The 17,717-nt window shown below is 34.7% G+C and overlaps 1 protein-coding gene across 1 annotated transcript in view; it reads left to right on the top strand.

Moving 5' to 3' along the window:
- The window catches only part of LOC148947659 (jumonji, AT rich interactive domain protein 2-like), a 62,730-nt gene that overhangs the window by 33,794 nt on the left and 11,219 nt on the right, over window positions 1-17,717 (top strand). Inside the window, 2 exon segments of the mRNA XM_089095971.1 lie at window positions 1,273-1,441; window positions 11,290-11,472. Of these exon segments, the coding sequence (XP_088952097.1) occupies window positions 1,273-1,441; window positions 11,290-11,472 (352 nt within the window).

The following is a 17,717-nucleotide window of genomic DNA, read 5'->3' as shown; positions in this document are numbered from 1 at the left end:
CGCTGAGAATGATTATGTGGACACCACTACAGTATTTTCAGTATTAAGGGGTTAAATTGTTTCTTAGCCTCCTTGGTTTCTTGTTCACTCTCGATTGCTATATTTTTCAATCTATCTTGGTGTTTATCTATCCATATCTATCCAATCTATCCATGTTTATTTAATTTACTACTTATGTCTTCATCTTTTTTTTCTTCTTGCAATCTTTTTTTTAAATTCACGTTCCGTTTATTAAAATAAATAACAAATTATTAAAATTTTTTTTTTTTCGTTTTTTTTTATTATTAATAAACATTTTAAATATCTAGGATATCTGTTGGGGATGTTTTTTTTTAGTCATGTTGAATTAATCAAATAAAACTGTAAAATATTAAAATATTTTATTTTATAAGTCTTGTTACCCTTTATATTTTCACCCCATGCGAAATTGCCTTAATCTATGATGCCCTCTATCTCTAGTTTTAATGAGCTGGGTCTTTAAACATGAATTAAAGAATTTGACTATTCTTAGCATTAATTGCTTTATAGTTTTTTTTCTTATAGGCACAGATTTTTAGTTCGGAATTTTGTGTTCAAGAAAAGAATATCACGGATTTTCTTGTTTAGCATATTTATTAGATTTTAGGAATGCAGTCTAATAAAAACCTATGTTCTAGAGGTGTGAGTGTAGTGTTGTTGATGCAAGTTCCGAGTGTCCTAAGTTTGGAAGTCCATATGAAAATGACGGTTGGCTTTTACCACAAAAGATTGAAAAAATGAATATTTGCTTCTGATATTTTATTAAGAAGTCATTTTGAGAAACTTTGAACTCATTCTGCCAAGACATGGTATAAGCCAAAATAGCCATTTGTCCTAACAGGTGTTGGTTGACTATAACAAATAGTAAAGACGAACAATAAGAGAATTAGACATAAATCAAAGCAAAATCAAATAGAGGTTGATCACTCGTGAATGAAGAGAAGTCAGATGTTTTGACTACACTTCAGCAATTGTTTAAGTATCTAAGCGAATATTAAAGGTCAGAACTACGTTCATGAACAACCTGAAAATAATTGATTTTCAGGAGTGTTGGTGGATCAGTACTTTTAATTTACCTGCTCTCTTCAGTTCTGACCCTCCAGAAAGGATCCTTTCAGGGCGTAACATCCCTCCAGGGCGTAAACATAGTTTAGGACATTGAGGCGTATTTAGGCTTTCTATTTCTCTTAAGACGCTTTCTATTTCAGACTCTTAATTGTGTCTGTGAATTGTTATACTATTTTTCTTTGTTAGATACTCAGTTTCCGAAAGTGCTTATTTTGCACCAATAGCATGGCTCAAAACTGCTCCCCAGATATTTGCAGATGCTAGGGAATCTTGTGAGCCAACGATGTTTTCTTTGGATAGACTTCTTGTATCAATGGTGCAAGACTCGAAAGTGAGTGGAGAAATGCTGAAAGAGGTTTGTTCTATTCATTTTCTATTATGCTTTTGGTCTTGTATATCCTAATGAAAGCACTTTAGGTCAATAAAGCATCTTTTCTTAGAATAAAAATAGTGCCTCACACTGTGCTCAGGCATAAGGGAAAGGGAAGAGTAGGACTTTCCTTTCTGTATTTGTGTGTAGTATTTATTTATTACCCAGAAAAAGATAGACAAAGAATAAGTAAGAGACAAAGATAGACAGAATGAGAGAGACATCTAATAAAAGGAGTCTACTTATTAAATTAAAGAGTATTAAAAGTAAATTGATAAAGAGTATAGACGGAAAAGTCTACTTATGTAGTGGTCGTCTAGAATCCTCAGAAAAATCTTGACAATTTGAATGCACACACGTTATTGCATTGATATATAGCTGGCATCTCAACGTGTTTTGCGTGAGACCATAGGAAGGATGACGGTCATATCGTAAGGGCTGGTATGATTCGGCCAACTTGGGTCCTTACAATTTTGGGAGCCGGGGGTGGCGTGACCGCGCCCAAATCAAAATTCTTACCCGAGCGCGAGAGATCCCAGAACCGCCGCTGTTGATAAGTCAGCAGTCCTTCCTTTTCGTAATTTATATCCAGAGATTAAAATTAAGATTAAAATTAGTCTGCAGAGTAAGATGAAAGTTTCCTATGCTATTATTCCAGCCTGTAAAGCAGTCCGCTAAGGAGCTATTTATTTGCCACCCATCCAAGTTTTATGTATCTTGCCTATATTGATCTAGAGCCCTTTTGCTTCTGTGTATTTTGCATAACTTTACTCCTTAGATCTCCTTAGAACCATAACTTAGTGATCCTTACAACCTCCCCTCCCTCGAACCACACGCGGTTGCGAGGAGAAAAATATGGGGTTCCGTAAAGGGTAACGAGCTCCACGACGATTTCATGAGTTAGTCATTTCGTTACTTTTTTGTTTGTTTGTATTTGTGTGTCTCTCAAATGTTTGTTTTTTCTTTTATTTTAATCTTGATCATTTATTCTGGATTTATTCATTTCTATTTATGCCCTTGTGATTTTCTCTTGTTTTTGCTTATTTGTTTGTTTTTTATTCTCATTTATGGATGCTGTTGACATCATGTCTTTTCCAGTTGTAAAAGAAAATAAAGAAATAAATAAAAACTCCATTCCTTTGTTCAATCTCCTGATGAAGTTTGTCATTTGAAATTATTGGTTTACGTAATTTAAGTGTCGTTTCCTCCAAATGTCGGCTCAAGGACCTTGTTTACTCTTGACCAAAATGAACGTAATATCCTAAGTATTCTTCAAAAATTTGGGCTTTTAGACCGGGCCTGCATGGGTCGTGTCATTTTTGGTAATACATCTTTTTTATTATTTTGATCTATCAGATTAATTTGGATGCCTTAAAATTAAGACATGACTCCATTTTTGGTCATCCAGTAAATGTTGCACGTAAAAGGGACACTAGAACTCTTAATGTTCGTTCGACTGATACCTTTGCTGAAATTCCATGACCGCTGGTTTGTTACGATCACCCCTCGTAAGAAAAAAAGGAAAACTATAAATAAATGCAAAAATGTGACGCTGAAAGTACGTAATTTTGTATTTCGGTGGTCAGTGTCTTGAAAATCCTTTCTTTTTTTTTTTTGGGGGGGGGGGGTCCTCGGACATCCGGAGTTTGATAGTAGCAGTTCACCATCACTTATTCTGAAACTATGGAAAGAAAGAGAGGGAGAGAGGGTGGTGCAAGTTCACCATGACTTTATCTGAAATTTATACTCTGAATTAATCGTCTTCTGAAATTATGCAGTTCATTTTTTTCTGAAATTGTGCAAATTTAATAATGCTAATAACCTTTGATAGGTGCAGTAGAACCTTTTTCTTCTTTTTTTTGGACTTTTTGGGGTGGATAACATATTCCTATCTAAGTTATCTATAATGGGCCGCCTCCCCGTAGTAGTATAGCGTTTGTATGCATAAATATATAATGAGTTGGAGGTAATAAGCTTGAGATTACTTGTGCAGCATTTTGATCCTTATTGATAGAAGAAAATCTCCAAGTGTGGAAAGCATGTTGTGACCAAGATGTGTACAGAATTGCGCACAGCCTCTGTTCATGCTGGAGGTCTAAGCAAGAGCGGATCCAGGATTTTTGTTCGGGGAGGGAGGGGGGTTAGGACAGGGAGTAGGACTCACGAGGAATAAAGAAGCTGCTAAGTCTTTCTGAGGTTTTCTATTTGCTTATTTTACGACTAAAAACTGCTAGGTACCAGTCATGGTAGTATATACTCCTGTAGAACTGATTGATGGAGATAGTAGTGACCTCGATGGATTTTCTTACAGCTACAGGACTAAATAGACACGATCTCAGGTAGAAATCTGGCATTTTTATTAGGGGGTTTTAATGCCCAGGTTTGTAGAAATAGTGATAGGCGGTATCCTAACCTAGATAAATTCGGTGTAGGAAAGGATGATAGGAATGATATAGACCGCTGCAATTTTGTGGGACAATAACCAACATAGTATTTAGTTGTAAATTGGCCAACTTTCTTGATTGTGTTATTTTAAAAAGAAGACTGGCAAGATCGATACAAGATACCAGAGTATATGGGAGTGCTATTATTGATATTAAAATCAAAAACCACTGTCTAGTAGTTTTTAAGGTTAATCTTTAGCTAAAATTTAGGAAGGGTAAATACCATTCCTGAAGTTATGACGTTGGTAGAATCCAGGACGAGAATGTGAGAGAAACCATCCGGGAACAGTTGAATATCAAACTTAAGAGTCTAAAATTGGACAATTTAGAAAATGAGTGGCATAATTTTAGAAAAAATATATTATGTAATAGCAGATGGCATCTTAAGGAGGAAATTTAGAAACACAGCTAGGAATTTTTGTGAAAATATTGAAAATAAGAGGAATGTAATGTATTATTCATAATGAAATATGAATTAAGGAGGCGTGAAGTGGAAAGTGGAGTAAAATACTGTTTATCTCTTTCAGTTTTTTCGTTGAGTTTTTTTCAAATATAGTGGTTGTGGTTAGAGTTAAATACTGAAGGTTATTAATACAACAAAAAAGAAAGGGGAAGTACCTAGCGATTTTAGAAAAACTCCAATAAAACTCCTATATAAGAAAGGGGATAAGAGTGAATGTGGTAAACATAGAGGCATTAGCCTGGTTTCTGTAGGAAGCAAATTACTTGGTATGATGATACTTTCTGCACTTAGAATTGTTGTAGATAAAATTTAAGAGAAGAAAAGTGTGGTTTTAGAAAGGAAAGAGGATTTATCGACGAAATTTCCACTTTTAGATTAATAGTTGAGAAATGCCTCAGTCAACAGACCCCTTTATTCCTTAGCTTTATAGATTATGAACAAGCTTTTAATGCAGCCGAAAAATGAGATTTAGCGAAGTTTCTGTCCGTGTATGGTGTTAAATAAAGAAGAAAAAATCCCCAAAAGAAGTTTACCAAATAAATGTAAAGAGCCAAATCAAGCTAAAGACCAACAGAAATCAAGTCCTGCAATAGTTCAAACTCAAAACAACCAGAAATTACTATTTTAGAATAAATAAAGCACAAAGCGAACAGAAATTAAAATAAATGAGCATATCAAACGTAAATATAACAGATACTGACATAGATGAATAAGTAAATTTTAAAACGAGTAGAAATTCAAGTGTATATTCTTGTCAAACTTAAAACGAACAAAATTATTTCAAGAAAGAGTTTAGCTACTGCTACCTTCCCCCTTCTCTAATCGTAAAAGCTCTAAAGTCTATTGCGTTATTTGCGTTTTATTGAAAACTTTGTATTTTGAATAGTGTGCTTTGTTTTTTAAAACAGTGTGCAAAGTTTTTTTTCTAAATTAAATTCCGTTCCTTTTGGATTACCAAAATTGTTATTGGTTAACGTAATGAATATTTCTCCGATTTTCACGTCATCGGCTTTCTAATTAGCATCTTTTGATTTATTTCAAAACCCCGCTCAGCGTTTTCTGAAAGTTTCAACTTCATTTCGATGACTTTTCGACATCCCCCTCAACATACCCTGAAAGTTTCAAATTAATACTCTCAGTCGTTTCGTAGATATTGTCGTAGATATTGTTGCTATGCCCTTTTGATAACCAGCATGCACACAGTGTATTTTGATTGTGTTCGGTATCCCTCACAAAACCTGAGGGGGGTATGTCATCCCCATAAGCAATAGCTATTTAGCATTTAGACTAGTTTGAAGTTGAGTAAGGTGACTATTTTGAGATTTTGATAGAAATTTTGGAGGGAGGGTAGCTGAAAAGGAAACAGGAGGGGGTTTGGCTCCAACCACTTCTCAACATCCCCCTCAATATGTCCTAAAAGTTTCAACTTAATACCCTCAGCCGTCCTTAGGATATCGCACCTTCTTTTTGATAAACTGGATGCACATAGTGCCATATTTATTTTAACATACCCCTCAACATTCTCCAAAGTTTACCTTAACACCCATAGCCTTTTCTGAGACACCTAGAATCGGACATTTGCCCTTTTTCGTAATGATAAATCCTGGATGTAAACAATGGGCAAGTTGCATAATCTACAATACTTGCATCAAGGCTGTTGGGGACATCCCTGGAGACATATCTATTAGACCTTTAGACTAGTTTGAACAAAATGACAATTTCAAAATTTCGATCAGTATTGAGCAGAGGGGGCAGCCAAAAATGGTATTTTGGGCTATTTTAAATCTCGGGCTATAAAAAAGGTCAATTTTAAAATTTTGATCGAAATTATTGAGGGAGGGCAGCTAAAGAGGGAATGGGAAGGGGGCTGAAAGCCCTCTAACCACTGTTCAACACCTGCTTCAACATGTCCTGAAATGTTATTTTAACAAACCCCTCAAAATTCTCGAAAGTTTCACCAACCCTTGTCCGTATAATAAATCCTGCATGTAAACAATTGGCAAATTGGATAATCTATAATCCTTACCCCGTGGCTTTGGGGGGGGGAGATGGGATTCTTGGAGGCATAGCTATTAGAGGAAACCTAAAAAGGACAAGAAGGGGGGGCTAGTTGCCCCCCCCCCCCATCATTTTTCAAGATCCCCTCAACATGCCTTGAAAGTTTCAACTTAATACCCTCAGCTGCTCCTTAGATATTGCCGATATTCTCTTTTGACAACCAGCAAGCATATGGGGTGTTTTGAATGTGTTTTTTTTTTCAACCTAGGTAGTATTACTAGTAAAGAAGCGGATGGATTGAAGGTGTTAAAAGCAGAACAGCCAAGACCCAGGTTTTTTTCACATCTAAAAAAGTTTGGAAAAATAGAAAGATAAGTCTGAGAACCAAGATTAGAATATTGAAAGCTACAGTGATGACAGTGGTCAAGTATGGTTATGAAACGTGGGCACTCCGAAAGGCAGTGGAGGATTTATTAGATGTTTTCCAGAGGAATGGTCTACTGATTATTTTGGGTACTCCTCTGACTGATCGTATTTCAAACAGTAAGCTGTACGAAAGAATGTGAAAAATGTGGTTCTATCCTGCTTTCTAGGTCTATAATGAGAGAGAAGTTGGGATGGCTAAAGCACGCTCTGCGGATGGAGCCCGACAAGTTGCCAAAGATAATCCTTTTTGGCTAACCATCTAGGGCCGAAGAAAAAGCAGATTTTCCCCAAAATAGGTGGAACCAAGTTTCAAGGAAGGATTAAACTGAAATTAGAACTTCTGAGGAAGGTGTAAAGAGGGGGGGCTTTAAACAGACTGAGATGGAGAAGAAGTGTGCGTAGGTGTGTTGGCCTCAGGTGGTTTGGTGCTGCAGTGAGTGAGATGTTATAGTTATTATGAGTTGTTATAATTAGTAGTGATAGTAAATGCTACTTGGTTGAAATCAGCGTAAGATGGAGGCTATTTTGATGTTATGTATATATTTTTTCTAAATTTTCGTTTTGTTTTAGAGTTTCGGTTACTATTAGCAAAGACTGTTCTTTCCTTACAGTTTCGTAACAGGAATGATTTGATTAAACGTATAACTGCAAACAAATTAACCTGTCCTGATCAATAGCGCACATAGCTCTGTTTTTGATGAGTTTTCATGTAAATTTATATTATAAATCTTCGAAAACTTCGATTAAAATCCATTTTTTTTTATTATTTAATTTAGTTTGATATTTTACTTGTTAAATCATAAAATGCTATACTGCTCTTGTTAAAGTGATGCTAATCATTGTACTGTGTTCTTTCTTGACGGAGTCAACATACAACCGTCATAATCTCTATGAAGGAGTAATTTTAGTTTTGATCTATTGTTAAAGACGTATAATTTGAAACTTATTAAGGTTCCTTTACATTGAATTTCGGCTTTCCGTTTTCCCCTTCACACTGAACTCCGTAAGCCTTCCGTAAGACTCATAACCCTCCGTAAGACCTTACGTTAACGTATCCGTAAGTCAAATCGCAATGCTAGAGGTCTGACGGAAGTAGTTCAAAATAATTCAACTTCTTACGTTTACGTTTGAGCAAAATGGAACTTAGATGAAAAAATATTTGAGTTTGCAGAAGCTAGAAAAGGTTATATAGCTCAAAGGACCCTGTTTTCAAGGACAAGCAATTTAAACTAAATTCTTTGGAAAGTCTGAGCCAAGTTTTTCATCAGCAGGAAAGAAAGTAGTAAGTATAGACTGTCTTTATTTGTGGGCCTAGCTAGGATAGGCTATACTTTGATAAATATTGCTAGTTTTTTTTTTATTCTCTTTGGGTTTGAGGTTAAAATAAAACCTTTTGTGGTACAGTTAATCATTTAAAATGATATTTAGGACATTAGTTTTGTAACTTAACTCAGGATTTAAAATGTTCTTTATGAGGTTGAAGCAAGAATAAATTTAGATTAGGATCTAACCTACTTTGGTACATTTAAATGGATAGTTTGATCTAGTTTCTCAACATCCTCTCAAATAAAAAAAGATTTAGGATCATTGAGAAAAAATAAAGACTTTAAGTTAATTTCTTGACAATGTGGAAGTTTTATATAAGCTATCTTAGGGATATATCCAGAAACATTAGGGAAGATAAGGTGCACTTTCAGAAACACATGTGATGCAGGAAAAGAGTATAAAAAAAGGAATCTAATGGTATATTTTTAAGTTTATTAAGCCATTTTCTTCTACAAAGCTGCTGATCTGTAATGCTACCTTGCATTGTATTGCCATTCCCCATGATTGGGTTCACTATGGGCTATTTAAGGCTATTTGTTTTTTCTCAAAATGATAAAACTGTACAATATTACATAAGTTTTGATTGGAAATAAGTACAAAAATATTACAAGCATCAATGATCTGCAAACTTTTGTTTATAACATAGGCAATAGGCTATATATTTTAAATTATTTTTTTACACCAACACTTTATTTATATTTCCAACATGTAAAAATTATATTTATGGAATTCACAACAGACAGTGTATTCACAGTAGGCTACAACAATATTTCCTGTGGTGCTGAAATATATTTGTATGGATTTATTGACACAGATAGATATATCAACTACCAAACATTACTAAGAATTTAAATCAAGGATAAAACCATTTAGTAAAAAGAATTGAATGACATAGTTGGAAATAATATTTGGTCATTATATCTATGTAATGTGTGATCTTTAAGAACTTTGTCAGAAAGGAAGGAAAATGTCATAGAAAAACATGAACTTTGAAATAAAGAAAAAAAAGAGAATAGTAAATACAATGTCATCATTTCCCCAGACACCTGTGTGTGGATATTGTCTTCAAGTAAAAGTTGATTTTGACTAACTTTAGTTGGACCCAAAGAAACCTTAAAATTTGATACAAACACAACAAATTGTATTGTATTTTAAAGCTTCAAATCAGGACACTGAATATGCATGGTTTTTTGGCCCATCACCAACATGTTTTAAGTGACATTCAACTTTGATAATCAAATGGAAATACAGTTGAGTCTACTGATTATTTATGCATTGAACTATTATATTATTAAAGAAATGATATTAATTCAGTTAGTACCCTAACAAATGTTTTATAATTGGGTGTAGGCAAAATACTTGTTTCAATAAATTTGATTTAAGGCACAGTAAATTTTACTTCTTTTCTAAGTGATCCTTGACTTTCTGTGGTCCAAAAATTATTTTTTTTGTTGCTCCATAGAATTAATTAGCTATGGAGTTTGTGCTATTGAGGAGAAAAATTAACTAAATCTCCACAATATATTTTATGAATAAGCTACAATAAAAATCGGGCTATAAAATGAGTATGTTAAAAGTTAAAAAATTGAAAAATTTAGTAATCATTGTGGTTGATTATAGTTACTGAGCCTATGAAAAGATGGGGGAGCTTGAGAACTTGAGAGACCACTATGTCGAACTAAAGAAAAAAGGGAGAGCTACAAGTGGATCTGGTGCTAGTGTAAGCTTAAAGCCAGAAGACCAAAAGCTTATACAAACAATGAACTAACTTTCTGAACAAATTACTGAAAGTAACCGTAAGACAAAAGGGAACACTGCTCAAGATGAGAATATATCAGTGGACATTTATTCAGAGTGTGCAGGGGGTGCCAACAATATAACTATGCTGAAGTGAATGATGCTGATTTTATTACCCTTAGTGAAGAAACTCTCATTAACAATCAAACGGATATCCAAAGTTCCCAAGCTTATAGTAGGCAACAAATATATGCATCAACAAGCAAAAATCAAGCTCATAATAGAACAAAGACATGGTCTAGAGATCAAACAGACCTGAAGGAACATCAAGCAATTGACAAAAAAAACAACAATGACCAGCATGATCTGGAGTGGTACTTTCTACAATCACTGTTATCTCATCTGAATAAAGAACCGGATGACTGAAAATTAGAGTTGCAGATGGAGATCATGAAGGCAGTTTAAAAATACTTTAATCATTCAGTGTATTTTTAGGTTTATAGACGAACTTAATAAAGCTTTTTTTTTCTCTCTTTAAGGTAAGCATTAAATTATATGAAAAAAATGTCTAGTAGGTCTACAAAAAATAAATATTCCAGCAATATGAATAATTAATAATAATAACACTAGTACCAGAGTAAAAACATGATATAAGAAAATACTTTTGACATTTATATGGCTTTGTTTTGAAATGTAGTAACTGGTTATAGATTTCTTTGAAAAAAAATCTAATAGCTATAATTAGGTGTCAAAATTCTATGGGATATGGTGAAAAACAATGTAAAGAGACGCTTTTTAACATAAAGCTATTAAAAATGTGTAAGAAGACATGCCTGCCATGAAACTGAAACTAAAGAAAAAAATAAACAGATTTAGAGAAATTTTGAAACTGCCATGCAGTGTCCTTTCCCTTTGCCAGTGTTCACTTCAAGAGGTTAAAAAAAAGCCTGAAGCCCCTCTAAAATGGCATCAGATCAAAATGAAAAGTATACTGCTGGAGTCAGTATGGTCAGAATTCTAGAAAAAGGAAATTACAGCCCCCTTCCTTACACAACAAGGAAAACCACTTTTTTGCATGGGTAGCGCTGAAAATTGACGTTGCAGTGTGAAGGGAAGACTTTTGATGTGAAGGAACATAAACGTAAGACCCGTAACATGAAACGTAACAACCTTAGGACTAAACGTAACGTAAAGTTTTACGTTTTCAATGTGAAGGAACCTTTAAAGAGCTAATGTAAAATAGTAATAGTCATCAAAAGTTAATGTGTTTTAGCCTGTGGTGGCTCAGTGGATTGATATTTGCTTTGCAAAAGAGGGTCCGATAGTCCCAGCTACTGCGGGACCAATGCATGGAGATTTCTGGTCAAGAAGTGTTGTTAATTCATAGACCAGTAATTGTGGTTTGACACATTAAAAGAATGTTTCTTGATATCTTTCAGATTGAGCCATTACTAAAACAGTCTATTCAGGCTGAAATAGTGGACAGAGAAGCCCTAGTTAAGCTAAAGTTAAAGAAAGTTGCAGCAGGCGACCCACAAGGAAGAATACGTTATATTCCTGGAGCTAATACTGAATCTCAATGGGAATGTGACATTTGCAGAATGAGTCTTTTTTATTCTAGAGTAAGTTAATTTTAATGAAAGTTAAGTTAATTTTAAATATATCTTAATTTCTTTGAGTTTACTGAAGACACTTCAAGCAACAGATCCTTTTATCGCAAGGTCATACCCACAAAGGGGCTTGGTAGGAATCCTCCTTCTTGGAGGAATAGTATAGATTCAAAAATGTACATTTTTTTTATTAAGTAATGGCTGAGAAACTAACACGAATTTACCCATCCCCCTCTCTTTCAATTTTAAAGTTCTTGATATGGCACTTGTTTAGGATCTATCCTAAAACTTTGTGGAGTTCTTACTTGTCGTTAACCTGGTGTCCTTCTATTGGGGGTATATCTTAATCGATAATATGGCGTTCACACTATGATATTTAAATTGACGTGTACGCGGCTACGGCGCGCTTTCTTGTTTATTTTATCTTTGTAGTTTAGTTATATTATGCAAAATTGTTACGGCTTGCACATTATGTCATCATGTCTTTAAAACTAATGCCATCTATTATTTGCCGAAATATTTGGGATTAAAAATTATATCACCGAGGGAAGCATGGGATTTACGTTCTTTTTTTCCGTTTATAATTCAGTGTTTCTTTCAAAAAAGTTTTTTTTTTTTTTTTTTTTTCATTATTATTATTATTATTATTATTGAAGTAGAAGAACTAATTTATTAGGGAACAAAAACAAGGAACAAAATATATGAAAATGGTTAGCCATTAAACTCCAGGGAACCTGTGCATACAAGAGAAGTGGCTAATACAGACATGTTTCTTAGTGCTTCGTTTAACTAAGTTAATTCCCTTGATTTTTCATGAAATACTGTTAAGTAATGTATAACTATGCATCAGCTATTATGAAGGAGGAACTATTGGGGCTATTGGTCATTGCGTAGGTGGGGGAGGGGAGTAGGGGGTGCCTAAAAGAGCGTATTTAAAGACCCAAATGGTCTAACTCTCATAAGCCTTCAGATAAATGTAGAAAGGAATATGGGGAGGGAGGTAGGAATTAATATTCTCATTTCCCTTGATTTAGACTAAGTCGTAATTAGGCTGCTTTGGGGTAATACCTCCCTTCTTGTTGTAGAAAAATGTTTCTGACATTTATTTTAAAGCTTCATTTAATTCGATTGATTTGCTTCATATTTAATGAAAATATATACAATGATGTGTAAGTGCACATCAGCTATTATAGAAAAGGGACGGGGATCATTTAGTAGGTGGGAGAGGGGGCACAGATTCCTCAAAGGGTGCATTTTAATACCCAAATATCTTAACTCTTTTTGAATCTTGATGTAAATACAACAAGAGTTGATTCCTCTTGATTCATGGGAGTGTTTCTGGTTCTCACTTTTATTATTGAGGCTGCGACGGGGCGGGGCTAGTAGCACACTTCTCATTGTGAATATATTTTTCTATATAGTATAAAATGTTACATTCACGTGCCTACCGGCACAGAGGTGGAAAAGGCGATCCTCAAAAGGAAATGTCTTTGAGGGGGGGGGGGGGGCGCAAGTGCTACGAGGAGCTTTGTTTTCAACAATTTTAAATGGTAATATTTTTATTTTCCTATTTATATACAGAGGTTTAATACCTATATTTAGCATATGTATACGTAAAAGTATATTTGATATATATATATATATACAAAATGTATTTAAACATCAGAGAACCCTATTGTAGAGGTTGATATGGCTTCAGCCGCGTCGAAGATCACTAAAATTACTGTTTATCGAAAATTTTGACTAGATATTCGTGTTTTGTCCAAAACTGTTATTACAATCCAACATTTAAATTCTTCAGTTGAAAAACTGAAAAAGCGGGACGCTATTAATCACTTTAAAATTATTGAATATATACAATTTAACAGCTAGAAATCGGGGTTTATTGGTCTGGTACCCCAGATCATATCTTGGCTAAGCCTGGTCATGATTTGAAAAAGATAAGAAATTAAATTTAAAAAATTCTTCTCAACTGCAAGTAAGAAGTAACATTAAAACTTAAAATTCATTATCCCAAACTCATTGCTTTTTACCCTAAAGTTTTACTTTTTGTCCGAATTCATTAAGAACGACTGCTGAAACATAAGTGGAATAACAATCTTTTTGAAAGCACTAAAAAAAAAGCTTTAGCGTAACGAGCGTGGGGTTGAGGAGAAGGCAGCCCCCCTTATATATTGAATGATTTCTGTTTGTTTTAAGTTTTAATATTGGTCCTTACTTTCAATTGAGATAAAAATTTCTGTTTATTTTATTTGCATATAAGATTTATCTTTATGTTTTATTTCTCGTAATTCTTCTTTTCGTGCTTTTGGGGGCTGTGGTGGGAGTTATCATAGTTAAATTTTTTTGATTCTGAATTGGATTTTGAGTCCTTATTATCGAAATTAAATTTTTAAAATGCCCTTAAATGTACTTCAGGCGGGAAAACTTTCTGATGCACACCTATTGGACGCGTTCCTCTATCACAAAGGGTAAACTGGTATAAGCTACAATAATCATGGTTGCAGCATTAGCTACAACCTAGTAAAAAGCGAACCACAGTCCATAGTAACCAAAATTTTTAAAAGGCGTCTATAAAAAAATACCTAGTTAAAAAAAATTCCATCTGACACTTACTCGGGAATGGCGACTATTATTTCGGTTCGTCTTAAAAGTAAAAGTTTATAGCGAAAAGACATTTATGGTAATTTCGAAAAAAAGTCTGAAACCTCTTGAAAATGACGTCAAATCAAAATGAAAAGTGTACCATTGCAATCAGCATGGTCGAAAACCTTGTACAAGGAAATTACAGGCCACCACCTTGAACAACAAGGAAAATCACTTTTTTTATATGGTCTGATCTGATCTGTCTTTTTTTTTTTTTTTTTTTTTTTTTTTTTTTTTTTTTTCAGGGCTAGCGGTTTACTAGAACACCATAGAGAAGTTCCATATGCCACTAACAGGGCATTTTTTGTGCCATTTCTCAAGGGGTGGGTCTAGTTGGCTACCAGAACATCATACACAGATTTTCAATAGCTCATATAAAAGATATCCTTTTTATTTACGTTCTTCCTATAAACTCCCATATGCAAGTTCCAAATGACACTAAAAATGGCACTTTTAGTGCAATGTCTCAAGTGGAAAAGCTGGGGCTAGTGGGCTACCAGAAATTTTTCGTTATGTTTAATGGCTCATTTGAAAGCTATTGCTCATATCTAAGTGCTTTTTATCAATTCTACCATCCGTAAGTGTGATATAGCACTAAAACAACACTTTTGGCGTCACTCCTTAATTGAAAAGACTTGGAAGTATAATACGGTACTATTATAACAATTATGATACAAAACCCAAAACTGGAGATTTAAAGAACACCTCTCTTATACTCCCCCTCCAAGCCTCCTTAGAAAGTTACGCAATTACGGTTCTATAATTACCAATAGATTAAATTGGATCAACAGAGACGTAGTTCAGTTAGTTGACACGTTAAGACTCAAGTCAGAATGTGAAACATTCAATTCCTGCTTAGGCATTTTTTTTTCAGTCCTAATTTGGTCCCTTCTATATGATTATTTTACTGATAATTCACTATGTTTGTAAATGTGATACACTTATTTTTAAACTTGTCAAGCATTTTTATTCAAAAGGGAATGAAGGTCATCCAGTTTTATAGTTTGCAACTACAATCTTAGTAGATTACTAAATCCATGCCACAAACCCATGCCACTTAGGGGTTGGAGAAGTGTAGGCTTGTGGTTCTGGAACCACTCAAAAGTTGTACATTAAAATAAAGATTACTTAATATTATGTTTACTTATTCAAATTATTTACTTATTTTTACTATTTAATAGACAAGATAAAAAGTTTCGTAATATATAGCCTATAGAGAAATCATAGTACTGAAAACCTATTTGCATTTTTTTTCTTTGGATATTTTTTAGTTATCAGGTTACATTCCAGCTTGTTTTTGTTTATTGCTATTCCACACCTGTATGTCTAAAACAATTTTGGTGTTTATCAGGAAGGGGGGGGGGTCTAGTGAAGATAAGTTAGAGATACGAAAATTTTGCTTATGTTTTGAAAACCTTGGAAATCTTCTTTAGAAAAATAGTTACTTCTAGAACGCCAAGGAAGTCGCTGCGTGATAAAAACCTTAGAAATTGTTTCATAGCGTGCACTTCATTTTTAATATAGAACAGCGCATGTTTTCTTGCCTGCTCTGCATGGCATTAAACTTATTTAAAACAATAAACCCAAACCAATGTCGGTTCCAATGCTGGAATACTCAACTAGTTCCATACTACATTTCCGTTCTCAGTGCCTAACATGTATTGTTTTTTAAAGTATGGATAATAAACTTTTGTTGTAAATTTAGCGTTTCGCAGAAATACTCAGCTAATTCCATATAAACATGGTTCATATCTCTGATAGTACAAGAGCATTACAAAAAATAAGCAGAGTTTTGTAGTTGTCTATTGTTTTTTCTATTACTACTACTACTACTACTAACAACTCACCGCAGCACCAAGCCGCCTGAGGCCAACACAGCTACGCACGCTCCTCCTCCACCCCACTCTATTCAAAGCCTCCCTTTTTACACCGGCCACGAAGTTCCCATTTCCTTTAAATCTTTCTTTATGACGTCCTCCCACCCCAGACGGGGACGACCTGCTTTCCGTTTAGCCCTAGATGGTTGGCCGAAAAGAACACTCTTCGGCAATCTGTCATCCTTCATCCACACAACGTGCCCTAGCCAGCTCAACCTTTCTTTCGTTGTAGTCCTAGAGAGTGGCATTGAGCCACATTTTTCGTATAGCCTATTGTTTGAAAGACGGTCAGTCAGCCGGGTACCCAGAACAATCCTTAAGCAATTTCTCTGGAAAACATCTAGCAAATCTCCATCCGCTTTTCGGAACGTCCATGCTTCAGAGCCATATTTGACGACTGTCATCACTGTAGCTTCTAATATTCTAATCTTGGTTTGCAGACTTATCTTCCTATTCTTCCAGACTTTTTTTAACTGTGAAAAAACACCCTGAGCCCTGGCTATTCTATATTTAACATCTTCACTGCTCCCACCATCTTTACTAATAATACTACCTAGGTAAGTGAAGCTGCCGACCTGATCAATCTTTTCATTACCCAACGTCACCTTTTCATCTTCACTTACTCCTAGCCTTAGTGACTTAGTCTTCCTAACATTAATTTTCAAGCCAATTCTAGCACCCTGAACTCGCAAAACTTCTAAAACTTCATTCATTTTGCTCACACTTTCATCTAGGATGCTTAAATCATCAGGAGACTTTTTCCTCCCCAATTTATTCCGTGGTCTCCCATTGCCTTCCCTGTGCTCCTTAAAACAAAGCCCATCAAAATAATCCATACAAAGGGGTATAGAACACAACACTGCTTAACTCCTGATTTGATACAAAACCAGCTGCTAACCTCATTTCTTACCTTAACCTCAGCAGTGTTATTCTCGTACATAGCACTAATCACTTTAATGTTTTTGTCTGGTATACCATACAAGGATAAAACCTTTGCTAAAAGCTCTTCTATCAACAGAATCGAATGCTTGCTCATAATATATAAAACTGAGGACCAAAGGTGTTTGAAAATTCAGGCACTTCTCAATTATTAGCCTAAGAGTGAAAATTTGGTTGACACATCCTCTACCTTTTCTAAAACCGCACTGCTCTTCTCTTAAAACTTTGTCTACGTGATCTCTCAGTCTAAAAAGTATCATATTACTAAGTAATTTACTACCTACAGAGACCAGACTAATGCCTCCATAATTACCACACACATTTTTATCCCCATTCTTATTAAGTGGGTTAATTAATGTTTTCCTAAATCCGTTTGGTACTTTCCTTTTTCGAAAAATCGTATTCATAATCATCAATAGCTTATTTCTAACCTCAGAGCCACCGTATTTAAGAAACTTATTTACCACCCTATCAGCACCTGGAGCCTTATTATCTTTAACCCTTTTAGTACTGTTGCTAATTCCTCCTCACAAAACAAATCTTCCTTCACATCCAAGGTATCACAGACTTTTTCATTTTCCTTTATATATTTTCCTGCAACTCTATCTTGATTAAGCAAATTCACAAAATGTTTGGCCCATCTCTCTTTAGTATTTGTCTTACTGCTGATTGCAACCCCACTCCTATTTTTAACCAGGCCAAGCTCGGATTGGCTACTCTCTCTTAATTTGTTAGCATGCCACTACAATATTTTACTATTATGCCGTCTAGCTGCATCTTCCAGATCCTCGGCAA

The sequence above is a fragment of the Artemia sp. Qi Xiang Cuo genome, chromosome 10 (genome assembly GCF_049724085.1).
Source record: "Artemia sp. Qi Xiang Cuo chromosome 10, ASM4972408v1, whole genome shotgun sequence".
Taxonomy (NCBI): domain Eukaryota; kingdom Metazoa; phylum Arthropoda; class Branchiopoda; order Anostraca; family Artemiidae; genus Artemia; species Artemia sp. Qi Xiang Cuo.
This window is presented reverse-complemented; position numbering and strand designations above follow the sequence as displayed.